Here is an 18,968-nt window from a genome sequence, read left to right as displayed (position 1 = left end):
GACCCGACCCTCCTGACACTCCGATGGGAAGTGGGTCACCACCAAACCATGCATTGTTGTTTTTAATGCCCTGATTGCTCGTTTAGTTTAAGAGTCTTATGGACACGTGCAAACACACACACACACACACACACACACACACACACACACACACACACACACACACACACACACACACACACACACACACACACACACACACACACACACACACAAGCTGCAAAACAATAACAAATCTGGAAATCTTGTCACCAGATCATGCATGGAATTGGATTGTGATTCCTGTGTGTGTGTGTGTGTGTGTGTGTGTGTGTGTGTGTGTGTGTGTGTGTGTGTGTGTGTGTGTGTGTGTGTGTGTGTGTTGATCTGTCTTGTGGGTTTATCCTCATGGTCCCTACTGTCATTTTAATCTCTACTTTGTATATACGCGCGCATGTGTGTGTGTGTGTGTGTGTGTGCGCGTGCGTACATGTTTATTCTCATGCACACCGAGGCTCTTAAGTGTCATGCGTGTGCACACACACTCACACAAACATATGTTAGTGTGTCAGTGTGTCACAGCAGGGGATTAAACCCTCATGTCAGAGAAAGCTTATGGCAACCAATAAAATAGATTAACATCAGTTATTGCAAGTATCTCAACAAGCTCTTTCTTTATTTCCTTCTTTCTTGCTTTCTTTTGTTTGTTTATTTATTTATTTTCTTTCTTTCTTTAAAGTGGGAGGAAATAAATTTAATCACGATTTTGCGCAAGCTTGATGTTTCAACGAGGAAGGCGGGCTTAAGACTGAACAGCCAATAGGATTCTGTTGTAGCTTGACGGACATCCTCGTTGTCCAATCGGCGCTACCTTCATTGCGACAATTCGGCTGTGAGATTTTAGCATCGGAGTTTAATATCACATATCTGGTACTGACAAATATGTCGGCCTCTGGGAATCTATCGGTCATACATTTTACGGAAACATGAGAATTTATTTGTTTTTATCATTTTTTTAGCCCCTGTTGGCAGAAAGATGCTAAATTAATGTAAAGAAGTTTAAAAATCAGGCGGAGTCCACCCCTAGCTAACAGTGAGTTAAGCTAACAGCTAGCTAGTCTGTCGGTAAATTAGCTTAGCGCTGGGTTAGCTCGCGTTAGCCTCCCGGGGAAGAGCCGAATTCTAGCCCCGGTGTGAACAACTCGCCTGGACAACAGCGGATATCAGGAGCTGTATCTGCTCGTTACAACCTTAAGAGGAGCTAACGCGAGCCGGACTGGCACGTCCCGTTCACCGTTGTTGTGAAGCCGCTCGGAGGTTGAGGTAAGTTGTTAGCACCGCTGCTAGCCAGGTGGCTAACGAGGTAGCCACAGGCTAACGAGGTAGCCACAGGCTAGCTGGTGTCAGACGGAAGAGAGATGTGAGATGACTTGGACTAGTTTGGACCTTTAAAATCTGTTAAACCACGTTTATTTGTTTGTTTGTTTATTTGTTTATTTATTGGTTGTGATGCTAAATCGGTTAGCATCTCCTGCTCAGACTCATCCTCGCAGTGACTCATGAACGGGACTCGTCTCCACCCTGATGTCGCTCCGTCGCGATGGATTCAGTAATAAGATGATAAAATGTTAGCATGATGGATTGAATCTGATTTTTGGGGTGTTTTCTTGGTCCTCCTGTCCGGGGGTCCCCACCCTACACCCACGATCACCCACCGCTCCCCGCCCCCGTAGCACAGATGATGGCCCTGAATGCATGTTCATTTTATTCTTAATAAACTAGGGTCTGATTTTTATACATTTGTGTGAATGTATCAGATCTCAATCCGGTGGATTAGCTCCACCGAGGCCCTCCTTAATCCAGCCTGAACCCACAGCCATCGTTCAAGCTGTTGGTTCTAATCAGCTGTTTCTGTATCTGCACCTAATTTTTCACAATCAGACAGCAATCCTTTAAATATAAGCATTAGGAACTCTGTTTTGTACTATTATGGTTTGTTTTGGGGTTTTTTTGCAATATATTGCATCATTTCTGTTTTGACATTCTCTGCAGGAAATGAAGGAAATGCATCATGTTGAAGGTTTTTCTGTGCTTTATGATTAACATGCAAAAATAACATTTGTGCGTGTGTTTGATCCCTTTTTTATGTCTTTGATCAAACCTATAAAAATAATAAACAAGATGATATTTTACTGCAGTCAGCAGAAATACAGCTCCTGATCTCCTCACGTTTGACAGTTTAAGGAAGTGAACGACGTGATTTCAACAGATTTGCGCTCTGGTTGTCATGAAATCACTCGCTTTGTGTGCGTGAGACTCGATTATGTCGGTTCTGCTCTCGGTCACACACTCATGGTCTCGTTCACACACTCATGGTCTCGTTCACACACTCATGGTCTCGTTCACACACTCATGGTCTCGTTCACACACTCATGGAAGAGAAGGCAATAAAGAGAAATATTAGAAACGTCCAATGTGGCAACGATTAAAGGCTTTGTTTTGTGATCAGGATGTTTTTTTGTCATCTGCATGTGGGAAGCGACACACACCCTGTGTGTGTGTGTGTGTGTGTGTGTGTGTGTGTGTGTGTGTGTGCGCGCGCTCCTTTAGGAGGCACTAAGGACAGTTGGATTTATGTTGTTTGACAGAACTGTTGACTCCTGTCTGTATTTGGTCGTTGACACGCTGTAAACGTGACACAGCCTGTCTTCACGGGGTTAAAAATTCCTGTGAGTTTTAATCTTATATTAGTTTATTTACTCTTCAATATTCAGAGTTAAATAGTTAAACAGCTTAACGTGGTGAATTGACGCGCGTCAGAGGATTGTCAGTGAGTTCGGAGTAGAAATGAATAATAAATGGATTATAAACAAACGTTATTTATTCGCTCAGTTTGGGGAGAGAGACATGATCAATGCCTGATCAGTTACTCTCATCTGATTATTGATTGAGTATTGGACACCTATAGAATGACAGGTGTTAGCATGTTCACTTAGCTTTAGCAGACACGTTTGTGCTTCCTGCCTCTGGAGGAAACAGCTGATGGCCTCAAAGGTGAAACGCTTTCCTGTGGAAGATCTAGAAACACCTGAATGGGTGAGGGCGGGGCTAGGAACACCTGCGTGGGTGAGGGCAGGGCTAGAAACACCTGAGTGGGCGAGGGTGGGGCTGGTTGGGGTTTTCGCGGTGGCGTGCGTCACCGGAGTGCTAACCAGGTTCCCTCCTCCTGTCGCACTGCAGGTGCAGCAGCTTCTGACCCAGGACCAGCTGGAGAAGAGAACCGCCTCCACCTTCATCCGCATCACTTCCTGGTTCGAAGGGCGGAGGCGGGCACAACAAAACCGGAGGAACCTCAGGACACTAACGTCCCTGTCAACGCCACGAGGACACTGCCGCACGGAGGCGTTAGCCTCTGAGGGATTGTGGGAGGTTTTATCCAACCTGGGGCGTCTGCTGGGGAGGGGATGTCCTGGAGAGAGCGCCACCTGCAGGTCGGAGGCTAACAGGACGGCGTGAGGAAGGCCAGTGGAGTTAAAGATCGTCACCCTCCTCTTCATCGCTCTGGAGTTACTGCTGTTTTTTTTTTTTGTACATGGATGCTAACGGATGCTCAGGTCTTCTGGAAGTCGCCGTCGCTGTGGTTCTCATCCCTGGTGGGGCCGGCAGGTGAGGGGGTGTGACCCGGCCACCGGTGGGCTTCAGGGATGCCCCGACACAGAAAGACCAGGCTGTTGCTCCGGCCGCTGACAGACTGCCGTCGCTGATACCGGCCCTGGACTGAAGGAGGAAGTTTTAAGTTTTTATCTGCAAGACTTTTTCTTAAATTCCTGACCTTTGACCCTCCTCCTCTGGGATTCGTGATGCTGAGGCGTTTTCCTCTCACCCCCGTCAAAAAGAAACGTCTCAACAATCCGTGCTTCCAGGTTTTCCTCCATTGTTTCTGCATCCAGAGACTCTGAATGTCAGATTCCTCCACGTAACACACACACACACACACACACACACACACACACACACACACACACACACACACACACACACATACAGAGTGATGCCAGGAGGCAGCAGTAAGAGTGAAGGGCGGGGCCCCACCTCGTCGCCCCTCCCTCACACCGTGGTCCCGCCCAGCCGGCCCCTGCGGCCCTCGCGGTACGTCCCGGTGTCTGCAGCCACGTTCTTCCTCGTGGGCTCCACCACGCTCTTCTTCTGCTTCACGTAAGTGGCAGTGACAGATGGACACGCCCTCTGAGAATAACTTTAATTTAATATTTAATTTAATACACTGTTATAATGCCCGAAGGGAAGTTAAGAACGCACACTCCAGTTTTTTTGTTAGTCAATCAAATCAAATCACATGCATGCATATTAGTGTGTACAGGCCCCTGTAATACACACACCACAGACAAGGGGGCCTGTAGGCATGCAAGGGAGGTAGATTATATCTAAGGATGAGATTATAATCTATAGTTTAATGATGTTAAACTCCAATTTAACCAGCGTTGGGAATCAGTCCAGAGCAGCATCTTGTTTCTTGTACGTACATAGAGACGTTCCATATTTTCTGGACTGTAAACAGCGACTCATCGCAGATATTTTTCACATCACAGATGCGAAAAAAGTCACATGATGCTAGTTTTAAATGAAACTGGTTGTTGAAGGAGGAACCAGAGCTTCTGTACGTTAGTTTAGCAGCGATGAATCGACATCGAGACATTGAATGCATTGTTTTACTGTTGAGTTCGGAAAGGTGCCGGAATGAAGATGTTAAAAAATCTCTGTACAGTATTTTCCGCACTATAAGGCGCACCTAAAAGCCTTTAATTTTCTCCGAAACTGATAGTGCGCCTTATAATCCAGTGCGCCTTATATATGGAAAAAAGTATTAAAATATAAATTTTGTGAAGGTGCGCCTTATAGTGCAGAAAATGCTGTAAATATCTCGTGGTCCAACACCTGGATGACTGCAGCTCATACAGGTGTGCTCAATAGTCCTGCAACGACACTAAATGTGTTTATTTTTGTTATTGGAAAAATCTTTTTCCATCTTCTTGAAATATTCAGAGCAGTTTAAATCCAGTTTGTCCCGTTGGGAGTCTTAGCCCATTCTTCTGGGAAAACGACATCCAATCACGTCACCCCGTTTCAACCGGCATTAACGAACCGATTCAGTCGAATCCGTCTGTGGCGTTCACACAGTACAAACGTCTCCGGGTCAGCTGGAGCGGGTTATGTTTGGGGGTTTACGGGTGTGAAACCCGACCGGCGTGGACCGAACCGAGGGGGTGGCGTTTCTGACGGGTCAGCGTTGGAGTTGTAATCCCACCGCCGCCGGCGTCCGCAAGGCAAGGAGGGAAGCTGTGGAGGAGCAAAGTGGTTTAAATGTGAGAAAATCAGATTGACAGGTGTGTGTGTGTGTGTGTGTGTGTGTGTGTGTGTGTGTGTGTGTGTGTGTGTGTGTGTGTGTGTGTGTGTGTGTGTGTGTGTGTGTGTGTGTGTGTGTGTGTGTGTGTGTGTGTGTGTGTGGCGTGTAGTCGGCTCTGTGCTTCAGATTAGCAAGGAGAAAATAGGCCAACATCTGTCACTCTGATAAAGACCCATCATCCAGCCTCTCCAGGCTGTTAGTGTTTATGCCCCCCCCCCCCTAAAACCCCCCCGTCTGGGGTAAACACAACAACGCCGTCCCGTGGCGGTGCTGACTTCCTGTCTGTGGCTGTTCCAGCTGCCCCTGGCTGTCGGAGCGTTTCTCGGTGGCGGTGCCGATCTACAACGGCGTCATCTTCCTGTTCGTGTTGGCCAACTTCTGCATGGCCACCTTCATGGACCCCGGCATCTTCCCCCGAGGTGAGCACGCTAACGCGCTGACGGCTAGTCCCCGGGCCGATCAGGGCATGTCTGACGCGTGTCCGTCTCCGTTTGCGTCCCCCCAGCTGAGGAGGACGAGGACAAGGAGGACGACTTCCGCGCCCCCCTCTACAAGACGGTGGAGATCCGGGGCATCCAGGTCCGCATGAAGTGGTGCTCCACCTGCCGCTTCTACCGGCCGCCGCGCTGCTCCCACTGCTCCGTCTGCGACAACTGTGTGGAGGTGACACGCCCCCCCAGCCGACAGCCGCCCAATCAGACAGCAGCGCTCAGTCAGCTTAAGTTCTGCCACCGTCAAACGAGAACAAAACGAACAAAACATTTTGGGCTGCGCCCCAAAGTGTTTAGGTCACATGATCACCAAGCAGGAATCACATGACCCTGAGGTCCAATCAAATATAATCAAAGTGTAGAATACGTGTTAGAATAACGAGCAGCGTAAATGCAGAAATAAGGATTACATTTAGATGTGAACTGATGCATTCTGGGTAAATGAGTGGTTTGCTGCTGTACTTTTTCCAAATTGAACCTTTTTGGCTAATGAATGCTATCCTGCTAGCCATCAGCTGTTGCAAACGAGTAGCTTCCTGTAGCATTAGCATGCTCAGTCACCTTTTGACGGTAGAACCCATGGGACGCTAAGCTAACCTGAGCCCCCGCCCTGCAGGACTTCGACCACCACTGCCCGTGGGTGAACAACTGCATTGGCCGGAGGAACTACCGCTACTTCTTCCTGTTCCTGCTGTCGCTGACGGCTCACATCATGGCCGTGTTCGGCTTCGGCCTGCTCTTCATCCTCTACCACCGCCAGAACATCGACCGGCTGCACGCCATCGTCACGTATCCTTAAACGTCGCTTTTGGGAATCGGTATGGGCACTAAACTACTTCCTGTTTCCTCCCTAACTCGCCACCCCCCCTAGCCTGGCAGTGATGTGCGTCGCCGGGCTGTTCTTCATCCCCGTCGCCGGGCTCACTGGGTTCCACGTGGTGCTGGTGGCCAGAGGCAGGACCACCAACGAGCAGGTGGGACCGCGTCCCGTTCCGCCGCCGCCTGCTACGTACTTTAGCGATCGTTAGCATCTCTTCTGTTTCTCCAGGTGACCGGGAAGTTCAGAGGCGGAGTCAATCCGTTCACCAATGGCTGCTGGAGGAACGTCTCTCACGTCCTGTGCAGCTCACAAGCGCCCAGGTACGTTTGACCACTAACTTTAGCTAACTGCTAGCCAGCTAACAATGCTAATGCAGCTTTTTTATGATCGCTTCTTGACATTTTCTGATCTTGTGATCAACCACTGGTCATTGTGACCGACGCCCACTTGTTCCCACGAAAGTATTGGAAGACATGTTTGCATAACTCGCATAACAAAGATGCATACTGATGCATTATGGGTAAAAGAGTCAAAGTCAGCTTTATTGTCAAGTGTACCATGTATGCACGACATACAGCATAGATGAAATTGCAGTCCTCTGACCCACGGTAAACAGGCAGTACAACAGGCAGTACAACAGGCAGTACAACAGGCAGTACAACAGGCAGTACTTTAGAAAACGGCTAATAAATGCTATCCTGCTAGCTTTCTACTGTGGCAGACCAGCCTAAAGAAGTAGCTTCTTGTAGCATTAGCATGCTAAATGACCTTAGCGTCAGCTGTGCCGTTCTGAAGGTAGCGTGGGTGGGACGCTGCTCAGCGTGTCGTGGTGGTGACGCGTGTGCGCCCCCTGCAGGTACCTGGGCAGGAAGAAGTGTGTGCAGAGTGTGTGTGTCCAGCCTCCGTTCCTGAGGCCCCAGCTGACCGAGGCCCAGCTGGCCGCCAAGATCCTGGACAACGGCATCAAGGGAGACCTGCACCGGGTAACCATGACAACGGCACTCTGGGGATGGGGTCCACGCCGGTGTTCCCTGCGTGTTCTGACCGCTCTCTCTCTGCTCCCCAGTCCAAGTCCAGTTTAGAGATGATGGAGAGCCAGTCATGTGACGCCGAGCCGCCGCCACCCCCCAAGCCGGAACTCCGTTACCCTGGAATCACGCGGGGGAACGCGGAGGGTAACGACGTCACGCGCACGTGTCGTCCTGCTAAAACTTAATGGTTTCTCACGTCTGCTCTCCTCCGCCCACAGAGTGCAGCCTCCTGGGTAAAGCCCCGCCCACCCCCACCATGTACAAGTACAGACCCGCCTACAGCCCTGGCAAGAACCACACGGCGCTCACGCACGCCTACGCCAACCAGGTAACGCAGCGGCGGCAGGCGGGCGTGACGTCCGGCTGACGCGGATGCGCTCTCACGTTTGTTCTTCTTTTTTTTTTTTTTTGGTTTCCTGTCGGCCATCTTGGCTCCGTTTCTCAGTGGCGTTCTGTTGATCCGTATCAGTAAGTGACGGTTCTGAAAACATTTGGACCCGCTGACGTTCCCGGGTCCAGACATGGACGAATCAGGTCTGAACGGGTCCGATCCGGATCAGTCAGGATTTGTTCCCATGTCTGGTCCAGATCCTCCTGACCCCCCATCTGTTGGTTTGATTCTCCTTCCTCCGTCTCCAGTTTGTTCTGAACCTCCTCCTCCTTCCTGGTTTCCTTTGCTTCCAGCCAATCAGAACCCGTTGGTGTCCGATTGTGATGTTTCATGTTCTCGTCGTCAAAATCCGACTCTGATCGTTTCCCTCTTCTTCCGTTTTGCGGTTTAATCTCAATTATCATCTAAATATCTGAAGTTTATGTGGAATATTAGTAAACCGGGTAAACCAGTGGTCCCCAACCTGCGGGTCGTGGACCGGTGCCGGGCCGTGGGTCAAACGGTCACTTCTGTTTCTTCTCTGATCTGGTTCTGAACGAAGCAGATGGATTCTCTCCTCCACGTCTGTCTCTGAGTCACGATTGATGCTTGTGGAGATGCGTGCCTCGGTCACATGACTACCTTCTTAAAGGGGCCGCACTGGCCGCTAACACAGATTACATTAGTGCTAAACTGAAACCCCCAAGCTAGCAGAACCAACAGGAAACAAACGTTGGCGTGACGTCACGAGGACGCTGCTAATAAAGTTTATTCAAACTGGATTCACCTTTATTATTATGGTTAGAATGAAACACTCTTATGCCGGTCGTATCGTTTTATTTTTGCTGTCTGGTTTCTGTTGCTATGGCGACCCGCGGGGCCCCGTTCTGATGTCTCTACAGTTCTGATCCAGACCCACAACAGTTCCTGTTGCTTTTATGCAGATGATGCACAGCTTGAAGCGTTTTAGCTCCTCCCCTCATCTGTTCGTGTTATTGCCTCGGTCACATGACTACCTTCTTAAAGGGGCCGCTCCGGCCGCTAACACACAGCACATTAGCGCTAAACTCAAACCCCCAAGCTAGCAGAACCACCGGGAAACAAACGTTGGCGTGACGATACCAGAACGCTGCTGATAAAGTTTATTCAAACTGGGTTCACCGGTGCTAAACGCGTTGGGACCCCTGGGAGAGACGACTCTGGTTGCCGTGGTGATTTGTAAAGGGGCACGTAGCTCTTGACTCCTGTTTGCTCAGCTTCATGTTTCTTCTCCCTCCCTCCTCCCCCACCCCCCCTCCAGCTGAGTCGGGGGGAGAGCGTCGGCAGCGCCCGGGACTCCTCCTCCTCCACCTCCTCGCTCCTCCAGTCCAGCCAGCAGCCGGGGTTCCGCTCCCAGCCCAGCCTCGACCGGAGGGACGCCCCCGCCGACGGGGGAGGAGGGGGGGAGAGGAGGGAGGGGGGACGCGAGGCGGAGGGGGGGGGCATCCCCGGCTACTCCCTGGGCGGACGCTCGTACCCCTCTTTCTCCGACCCGGCCGTCCTCTCGGGGGTGGTGTCGCGTTCCACCGGCTCCGCCCACACCTCGGCGGACGCCGCCCACGTCTCCGAGGCGACCACCACCTCCGCCAGCTATAAGAGCTTAGCCAATCAGACGCCGCCTCACCACCCGGCGCGCAACGGGAGCCTGCTGGGAGGCGGCGATGATTACGACGGGGGGGCGGCGCCCGAGGGTTCCTCCGGAAGACCCGGCACGCCGGCGGGAGGCGGTTACAGCTCCTCCCCCTTCCAGTCGTCACAGCAACGGGCGGCGGAGATGCACTCTGACTCCGCCCAGTCGCCCCGTCACCACCACCGCTCCTCCCGCCACCCCCACTTCCTCCATCGCTCCTCCACGTCTTCCTCGCCGCCGCCAGAGAGGGAGCCCCCGCCCCCGATGGCCAATCAGGCGCCTGCTCCCGCCCCCCCGCCCCACCACCACCACCACCATCACCACCACTCCCACCATCACCATCACTCCTCCTCTTCCTCCCGCCCCCCTCGCTTCGCCGTCCCCCACGCCCCGCCCCGCCATGCCTACCCCTACCGCACCCGCTCCACGGACACGCCCCTGGGCCCCGCCTCCACCACGCTGCCCCCTCACTCCCCGCTCCCCCCTCCCCTGGGCAAGTCGCTGTCCTACTCGAGCGCCGCCGCTGCCGAGCTGCAGTACCAGCTGGTCCGCAAGGCGTCGGCGTCGGCCGGAGCCAACGCCGCGGGGGCGGGGGGGGGAGGAGCAGGAGGAAGAGGAGGGGGAGGAGCACCAGCGCCCAAGTGAGTATGAGTCGGGCCTGTTGTCAGGACCAATGGTTTGCTTCTAACCAAGAACGCCTGAAAGCTGACCGCCTGATTGGCTGCCTCTCCTGCTCCTCCTCCCTGCTCTTCCTCCTCCTCTTCCTCCTCTGCCAGGTTTCCTGTGAGTTCCTCTTCCTCTTCCTCTTCCTCTTCCCTTTGCCTGTCCACCCGTGTGTGTGATCGTTCTCACCGCTCTGTGATGTCATCGTCGTGTCGTGTTGTTGTGTGTTTAACGTAACGTGACCAAAACCTCCCGTCTGACGGGTCGCGACCCCGTCGCCCACGTCGTCACCAGGTGTAGGCGCCGTCACGCTCCTGCATGTGTGTTGTCTGTTGGTCCATCCTCTTCATCGTTCCTCTCATTGGCTGGTTCTCCAGCGCAGCACCGGCTCCATGTTCCTGTTACTGACCCAACCCAGCTGTAGGACGGGCTCATGGGTAAAATACACTGTTCATCAGCTGTTTGAGGTACCGGAGGTTCTCACAGGGAGATGAGGTTCTCACAGGGAGATGAGGTTCTCACAGGGAGATGAGGTTCTCAAAGGTAGGTGAGGTTCTCAAAGGGACATGAGGTTCTCAAAGGGACATGAGGTTCTCAAAGGTAGATGAGGTTCTCAAAGATAGATGAAATTGTTAAAGGTAGATGAGGTTCTCAAAGAGGTCCTCTAAGGTAGATGAGGTTGTCAAAACTTTGTGAGGTTCTCAAAGGGACATGAGGTTCTCTAAGGTAGATGAGGTTTTCAAAGGTAGATGAGGTTCTCAGGGGTTCTCAAAGGTACATGAGGTTCTCAAAGGTACACGAGGTTCTCAAAGGTACATGAGGTTCTCAAAGGTACATGAGGTTCTCAAAGGTAGATGAAATTGTTAAAGGTAGATGAGTTCTCAAAGAGTTTCTCAAAGGTAGATGAGGTTCTCTAAGGTAGATGAGGTTCTCTAAGGTAGATGAGGTTCTCTAAGGTAGATGATGTTCTCTAAGGTAGATGATGTTCTCAAAGGTATGTGAGGTTCTCAAAAGTAGGTGAGGTTGTTAAACGGTTTGGTCCAGCTTGCGGTTCTGGTCCAGCTTGTGGTTCTGGTCCAGGGAGTTCTGGAGCCTCTCTCCTGGGTCTTCAGCAGCGGTGGAGGAGCCGCTGGAGGTTGATGCGGGTTAAGCCCTGAGCCTCTGTTCCTGATCCAGGCTTTGGAACCTGCTGATTGGCCCGTCCGTCATCAGACCCGCCCCTCATCATGTCAGACGTGTTTGATGTTTAGATCTGGATCCTGGTGGTTCTCTCTGACCTTTGACCTCTTGTTTTCCGACAGGGATGAGCTGATCCAGATGAAACCTCTGAGTCGGGCCAACGGCGGCCAGCCTTTCTCCTCCACCACCCCTTGCTCCGCCCCTTCCTCTCCTGCTCGGCCTGGATCGGCCTATCCAAGCTCAGCGTTGCTGCAGAGTCCCGCCCATAAGCCCCAGGGGGGTGGGGTGAAGAAGGTGACTGGTGTCGGCGGCACCACCTACGAGATTTCTGTGTGAGCAACCTCCGGGAGCAGAAGCCACGCCCCTTCCTGCCTCTTCAACGGCGTCGCTGACCAATCGGACCCGGACCTTCCCGGAACTCGCTCCTCATTGGCTGCCGAGCCTCCAGGACCCTAAAACCGGGACCAGCAGTCCGTTCTGGACCAAGTTCTGACTGCAGGTCACTTTGGGCCTGAAGCTCCTCCCCACACGTGACCCCGTCCGTCGGAGGCGGGGCCATAAACTCTACTTTTAAAAATGATGTCCGCCACTTCCTGTTTGTGTTGCATGACGTCAGAGGGGGCGGGCCCAGTAGGATCCTCTCAAGTGCCCCCTTCCTCGTTTCAGCCTTCCAGCCAGGAGGCCCATCAGATCCAGGAGGCGTGGTGCTCTGCTATTGGCTGGAGGAGACTGGAGGCGGAGCTGATTGGTCGATGTGCTCCCCGCTGTGAGTGTGGTTCGGTGTTTGTTCAGGACGACGTGGTTCTCGGTGTTTCGTTTCTTCGGACCGCAGCATGCACCACTATTAGCGCTCCTCGCCGCCGCCACGGCAACCGTCTGTCCCGACAGGAAGTCCTGCCTCTGACAAAAACGGTCCTGAAGAGAGAAGAAGACTTTTCTAGAAGACGAATTCCCCGAGCGATGGCCTTGAAATTTCACTTTTTCTTACTTATTTAATTTAAATTCTTTTATATGAATTTCTATGGAGTTGCAGATATTGATTCCTTTTCAATACCTGAGTCTTCTGGTGTGGGATCAATAAATCTGATCGTAGCTCCACAGATCTGATCCGATGGCTCCTAAACGTCCTGCACCCACGACTCCAAACCCGCCCATCAATAATCAATAAATCATCTGGGTGTATTTCTTAATTGATCTCAGCCATCATTGTTAGTATGTTGCTAACTGGACTCGTATCAATACCATCAAATTATTGATTTCTTAAAGGCTGATTTGTGGATGTTCTGTTTCGAACGCTTTGAGGTTTAGTTGGATAAAACATTTCAGAAGGTTTTCGGAAATAACTTTTATTTAGTAGCTGAAAATGTTCAAGTGATGCAATGTTGGAAAACGCTCCCGGATCAGGATCCGGATGTGGATCGCTGGACCGGACCGAGAACAACAGACCTCGTGTGTTCATTTTTGGGGCCACTGCTGAGAGGTTTGTAACATAAATGTAGAAAATAAACCAAATGTGGAAAGAAAGTCGAGTTTGTGGATTTAAACTTTAAAAAGGTCGAACGGAAGTTTTACTAAAAATTAATAATATAGAATCACATTGCTGACAAAATTAGAACAAAAAGAAACACCTTAGGGGGAGGAGCTATGTGGAGATTTTAACCAATCAGTGATCTAAAATTCAACGTCCTCTGGAACCAGGAAGTAACGCGGGACTGCAGCTGGTTGCTAGGGGAGGGGATTTGTTACTATGGCGAACGTGAGGAGCGTCTGTTTTACTGGTTGTCTTCATCTAGATTGAGTCACAGTAGGTAGGTGTAGGTGTGTGTTAGTGAGCACAGTGGGGACTGTTCTGGTGTTTTCGGGAATATAAATTCAAATGGAAGGTGATAAATTCGTCATGGCGACAGTACAAAGGGTCAAAGGTCAAACTCGTGTTTAAACGCTCATTTTATTGCATGAAGAACAAAACAGACCGAGTTGTCCTTTACAGAACGCTGCTCAGGAAGTAACACTTCAAAATAAACTCACAGATTAAGTCAAACAAATAAAAGTAAAGTCAGTGTTTATAAATCAAACGTGAATCGATTGAGAGTTCACGACGAAGGAATGTTAAAAAAAAAAGTTTCTTCTGGTCCAAGAAACGACCTTCTGACCTCCAGAGGCCACAGGCGTGATGACATCACCAGGAAGCGATGATGTCATCTACCTGCAGTGCAAAACGCAGCTAGTCAGCTGTTTCTTCAACCTGTGGTCCCGCCCCCTGCTCTGGCCCCGCCCCCTAGACACTCTGGATTTGTGTGAACGGACTTGATGACGTCTGTTTTTGTCGTCGTTTGCCGATGAATCGGTTCATTGATTAGTAAACCACTCATGCAGGTGTGGTGAGCCTGGAGGCAACACGCTAACGTTAGCGTGTTCCACAGGGTTAGAACTTTACACGAATATACAGTTACAGACTGGTTTTTAAAAAATCTACAATCACCGATCGTTAGCAAGACTCTCCTCATCAGGGCCACGCCCACCGTCAGGGCCACGCCCACCCCGTTCCGACCGTCTCATTTGTCCTTCTTGGATTCGGACTCCGGGCCTTCGTCTCCAGCTGGCTGCTCTGGCTCCTCCTCCTCCGGGACAGGCGGGAACTGTGATTGGCCGATCTTGTCTCCTTTGGTCTTGTTGAGCTTCTTGGATTTCTGGTAGAGCTCGTTCAGGTTGAACTCTCGGATGATGTTCTCCTGGCGACGAGCGACACACAGACGTCAGCCGGATTATTGATCCGTTTCAGCTGATCGGTCACAAACGGCTGATATTGATTGGATTGTAACAGTAAATAAACAATATTACGATAGATTTAACGCGTGAAGGAAGTCCTGACCTCGGTGAAGCTCCACGACACGGCTCTACCCTTCTTGTCCACCTGGGGGCGCCGCATCACCTCCTTTCCTCCCTGAAACAGCACCAGGGAGGGGAGCTGCTTGGACAGGGGGGAGGTGGACACCTTGTACCTGCAGAACCGAACTCAGTTAGACTACAACCCATCGATCAGAACCCATCGATCAGAACCCATCGATCAGAACCCATCGATCAGAACCCATCGATCAGAACCCATCGATCAGAACCCATCGATCAGAACCCATCGATCAGAACCCATCGATCAGAAACAGTTTCAGGAACAAGAAACTTTATTTCTCACTTCTTAGAAACTTCTCCGTAGCGTCCGATGTCCACTTTTCCAAACTTGAGTCCGGCGCAGTTATACCTGGAACAGGAAGAAAATGAAGTTGATGATGTCACTGACAGCACCTCGGAATTCTACAGAGGGGGGGGGGGTCTGGGGTGGGGGGTTCCTACTTCAGGGAGAGGTCGGCGTAGACGGAAGCGAAGGATTGGCACTCCGGAGACCAGTTGGCGAAAAACTCCACGATCCAGGTGACGCGGCCGTCCCTCTCCAGCTCGTCCTGGACGGGGAACACGGATTCGGGATTAAAGCGGATTAAACGGGAACCGGATCGGATCCCCGCCGCCGCACATCCGACGTCTTTACTCACGTCGATGGTTTTGTCGCTGAAGTACTTGATGTACTCCGGTCCCATGTAGAGCGGAGGCTTACAGGTCATCAGGAACACTGGAGGAACCGACAGAACAACAAGCGGGTGAGCCAAGTTACCATGGCAACCGTGAGTCAGTAGAAGCGGAACACACGGACCTATGCAGAGCGTCAGGTAGAGCAGCCCCATGCGGACGTCCAGCCTGAAGAACAGGATGACGTTGGCCACTTTGCTGAACAGGATGATGTTGCCCACGTGCTGCTCCACGGTTACTATGACGACAACGACAACAACAGTCAATAAACACATTCACTGCAAACATCAACCACAACAAGAGAACATGTACTCACTCGCTCGCCTGTTCTTCATCATCACGATGGCACTGAGGAACATGAGGATCTCCACCTCCCTCTGAGGACACAGACAGAACGCGTCAACCGGTCTGAACCGGTTCCCTCCGGTTAGAACCCTCCAGTAACCGGTTCCCTCCGGTTAGAACCCTCCAGTAACCGGTTCCCTCCGGTTAGAACCCTCCAGTAACCGGTTCCCTCCGGTTAGAACCGTCCAGTGACCGGTTCCCTCCGGTTAGAACCGGCTAGTAACCGGTTTCCTTTGGTTAGAACCGTCCAGTGACCGGTTCCCTCCGGTTAGAACCGGCTAGTAACCGGTTTCCTTTGGTTAGAACCGTCCAGTGACCGGTTCCCTCCGGTTAAAACCGGCTAGTAACCGGTTTCCTTTGGTTAGAACCGTCCAGTGACCGGTTCCCTCCGGTTAGAACCGTCCAGTGACCGGTTCCCTCCGGTTAGAACCGGCTAGTAACCGGTTCCCTTTGGTTAGAACCGTCCAGTGACCGGTTCCCTCCGGTTAGAACCCTCCAGTGACCGGTTCCCTCCGGTTAGAACCCTCCAGTGACCGGTTCCCTCCGGTTAGAACCGTCTAGTAACCGGTTCCCTCCTGTTAGAACCGTCTAGTAACTGGTTCCCTCCGGTTAGAACCGTCTAGTAACCGGTTCCCTCTGGTTAGAACCGTCTAGTAACCGGTTCCCTCTGGTTAGAACCGTCTAGTAACCGGTTCCCTTTGGTTAGAACCACCCAGTAACCGATTCCCTCCGGTTAGAACCGTCTAGTAACCGGTTCCCTCCGGTTAGAACTGTCTAGTAACCGGTTCCCTCCTGTTAGAACCGTCTAGTAACCGGTTCCCTCCGGTTAGAACCGTCTAGTAACCGGTTCCCTCTGGTTAGAACCGTCTAGTAACCGGTTCCCTTTGGTTAGAACCACCCAGTAACCGATTCCCTCCGGTTAGAACCACCCAGTAACCGATTCCCTCCGGTTACAACCATCTAGTAACCGGTTCCCTCTGGTTAGAACCATCTAGTAACCGGTTCCCTCTGGTTAGAACCGTCTAGTAACCGGTTCCCTCTGGTTAGAACCACCCAGTAACCGATTCCCTCCGGTTAGAACCATCTAGTAACCGGTTCCCTCTGGTTAGAACCGTCTAGTAACCGGTTCCCTCTGGTTAGAACCGTCTAGTAACCGGTTCCTCTGAAGGTTCTTCTTGATCTCTGCTCTCTGGTCTGTTGTCTGACGGGGTCATCCACTCAGGACCAAATCAACCTGCTCTGAGATCAGTGACGTCACAGGAAAACGACCGAGATCTGAATAACAACCTGATGTCTGAGAAAAGACAACAACGTCAACAATGAAAACAAGATTAAAATCCTTTGTTAAGAAAACGATTAAAAAACAAGACAACATGTAAATAAAAATAAAGACTAAATAAAGCTGGTCATATTAACTCTTCAGCGTTCGGCTATTTAAACTGATTCCTGTGCCTGAATGAAGGCTCTTTAAATTAACCAACAACAGCCGTAAATATAATAAGACCTTAATTTATATGTAGGAATTAAAATGATTGTGTTTAAATTAAGTTTCCATCCTGTAACAACGTTCAGGTTCTTGTCTGGAGTTTGGCCCGTCTGGCTTCCCGTCCGGCTGCTAGCAGCTACCAGCAGCCGACACAAGCTGCTGTTAGCCCGGCATTCTGTGTCCGTTTACCGGGGGGCTGTGGAGCCAAACGGGATCGGATCCTCCGGACACACCCCGGAACCTTCTCCACCTACCCAGTCGAAGTCGCAGGAGTTGCCGTCCTCTCGCTGCGACGCCAGATGGTCGCAGATGCCGGGAGTCTTCCGGACAGCCAGGAACGCTATGGACATGAAGAGGGACGCTACATAGTAGGGCTTCAGCAGCCATTTATACACCTGCGGCAGGTGGTACAAGAAGGCGAGCAGCGGCGTTAGCAGAGCCATGTCCTTCCCGACTGGCCCCCTGCGGCTAACGGGAGACGGAAACCTCAAAGACCCGGGAGCAGCGACGGAGCTGTTAGCCTGCTGTTAGCTCGACGCTGCCTCGCTTAGGAATAGCGGTTAAGCGGAAAACTTCCGGTTGAGGTTGTAAAAATAAAAGCATTATTAATTTCACGTCATGCACAGAGTCGTCATATCGTATATATTATTGTGTAGTAGAACATAATTTAAGTTTTATAATACTTAGGGTGTATTTGAATACAATTTTATGTTCTAACTCAGCTAATTTACAATATATGTGCCCTTAATCTGAAGCCACGCGGTTGAACTTCCTGTTTCCTCGTTCCAGCTTCCCTCAGCAGTACTGTGAAGAAAAGGTTTCTTAAAGGGGCAGCAGGAGTAGCAGAGGTCAATTAGGACGAATGAATTGAAGCCGGCGCTGATTGGTCGGGCCAGACAACAGGATGTGTAGGATTGGTTGCTGATTGGTTACTTGTAGTACAGTAAAATCTTAATTTAGCTGGATCGTAAATAAATAATTATTTTATATATTCATATATATTGTATAAACTTAACCAAAATGCTTTTATTTTCAACGGAGGCTGTGGAAACATCATTTTAGACCCTTGAATTAATTGTGAACAAATATAAATAAAACAAGATATTCATATCTACAGATTTTATTGCTCTAATCTTTGGAGAGAAAGCCTTAGCTGACATAACATTTTGATGGCTTATGTATATTTTAAAGATGTTACTATAGTAATTAAAGTGTGCACATGCGCAGTCTACCCTGATGAGTATCATCGTTAGAGACGTTGAGGTCATAGAAATCGGGTCTATTGCTCCACCAAATGAAACCAAAGTATGATGTCATCATCAGCCTGTACAGCTAACAACAATGACATCATCTTTAACCACTGACTTAAACAAAGATTATTAATTTATAGTTTTCCACTGATGTGGCTCAAACAGAATTGGTTTATTTTGCACGTTAAACAATAAGACATTTTTAAATTATTTTTTTATGACTGTGCAGCGCTGTTGTGTCGTTTAAAGGAGCATTGAGTGGTTCCAACGTCACCTCCTCCAACGTGACAGAAAAACCATCACGGCAGGAGGAGGAAGAGGAGAACGGATGAAGACGCTGTTTCACTTTTATTTTAAAGCACGTTCTAAAATAAAATCCATTTTTATTGTTCTAAAATCGGAGTACTTCTCTGTAATGGAATAAATACGTCTGTATTAATTTAACATAAAAATATGTGTTATTGTCTGTGCGCCACTTCCGGTTGAACAGCCGCTCTGGGGTCGGTTCTTCCTGTCATTCTGGGTCAATTGGAGGCAAAAACTGATTCTGGATCAGTTTTTGCGGATGAAAGGCTCAAGTGTGTGTGTGTGTGTGTGTGTGTGTGTGTGTGTGTGTGTGTGTGTGTGTGTGTGTGTGTGTGTGTGTGTGTGTGTGCCACAGTATGTCAAATCCACAGACAAAAA

General features: G+C 50.4%; 2 protein-coding genes across 2 annotated transcripts; one reads left to right on the top strand and one right to left on the bottom strand.

The window, feature by feature from the left end:
• Positions 1–874: 874 nt before the first annotated feature.
• On the top strand, positions 875–13,148 carry zdhhc5a (zinc finger DHHC-type palmitoyltransferase 5a). Its single transcript, XM_068322532.1, has 12 exons — positions 875–1,302; positions 3,220–4,194; positions 5,699–5,820; positions 5,907–6,064; positions 6,509–6,681; positions 6,764–6,866; positions 6,941–7,032; positions 7,569–7,695; positions 7,779–7,887; positions 7,962–8,071; positions 9,414–10,423; positions 11,747–13,148. The coding sequence occupies exons 2-12, from the start codon at positions 4,031–4,033 to the stop codon at positions 11,958–11,960; spliced, it is 2,382 nt and encodes a 793-aa protein (XP_068178633.1). The 5' UTR covers positions 875–1,302; positions 3,220–4,030; the 3' UTR covers positions 11,961–13,148.
• A 405-nt stretch (positions 13,149–13,553) lies between these two features.
• Positions 13,554–17,610, bottom strand: tmx2b (thioredoxin-related transmembrane protein 2b). The gene is made up of 8 exons (XM_068322566.1): positions 17,289–17,610; positions 15,520–15,580; positions 15,328–15,441; positions 15,170–15,246; positions 14,973–15,079; positions 14,815–14,880; positions 14,497–14,626; positions 13,554–14,356 (listed from the first exon to the last, which is right to left on the bottom strand). The coding sequence occupies exons 1-8, from the start codon at positions 17,475–17,477 to the stop codon at positions 14,180–14,182; spliced, it is 921 nt and encodes a 306-aa protein (XP_068178667.1). The 5' UTR covers positions 17,478–17,610; the 3' UTR covers positions 13,554–14,179.
• Positions 17,611–18,968: the final 1,358 nt, after the last annotated feature.

The sequence above is a fragment of the Antennarius striatus genome, chromosome 8 (genome assembly GCF_040054535.1).
Source record: "Antennarius striatus isolate MH-2024 chromosome 8, ASM4005453v1, whole genome shotgun sequence".
In the NCBI taxonomy this organism is placed as follows: Eukaryota; Metazoa; Chordata; class Actinopteri; order Lophiiformes; family Antennariidae; genus Antennarius; species Antennarius striatus.
This window is presented reverse-complemented; position numbering and strand designations above follow the sequence as displayed.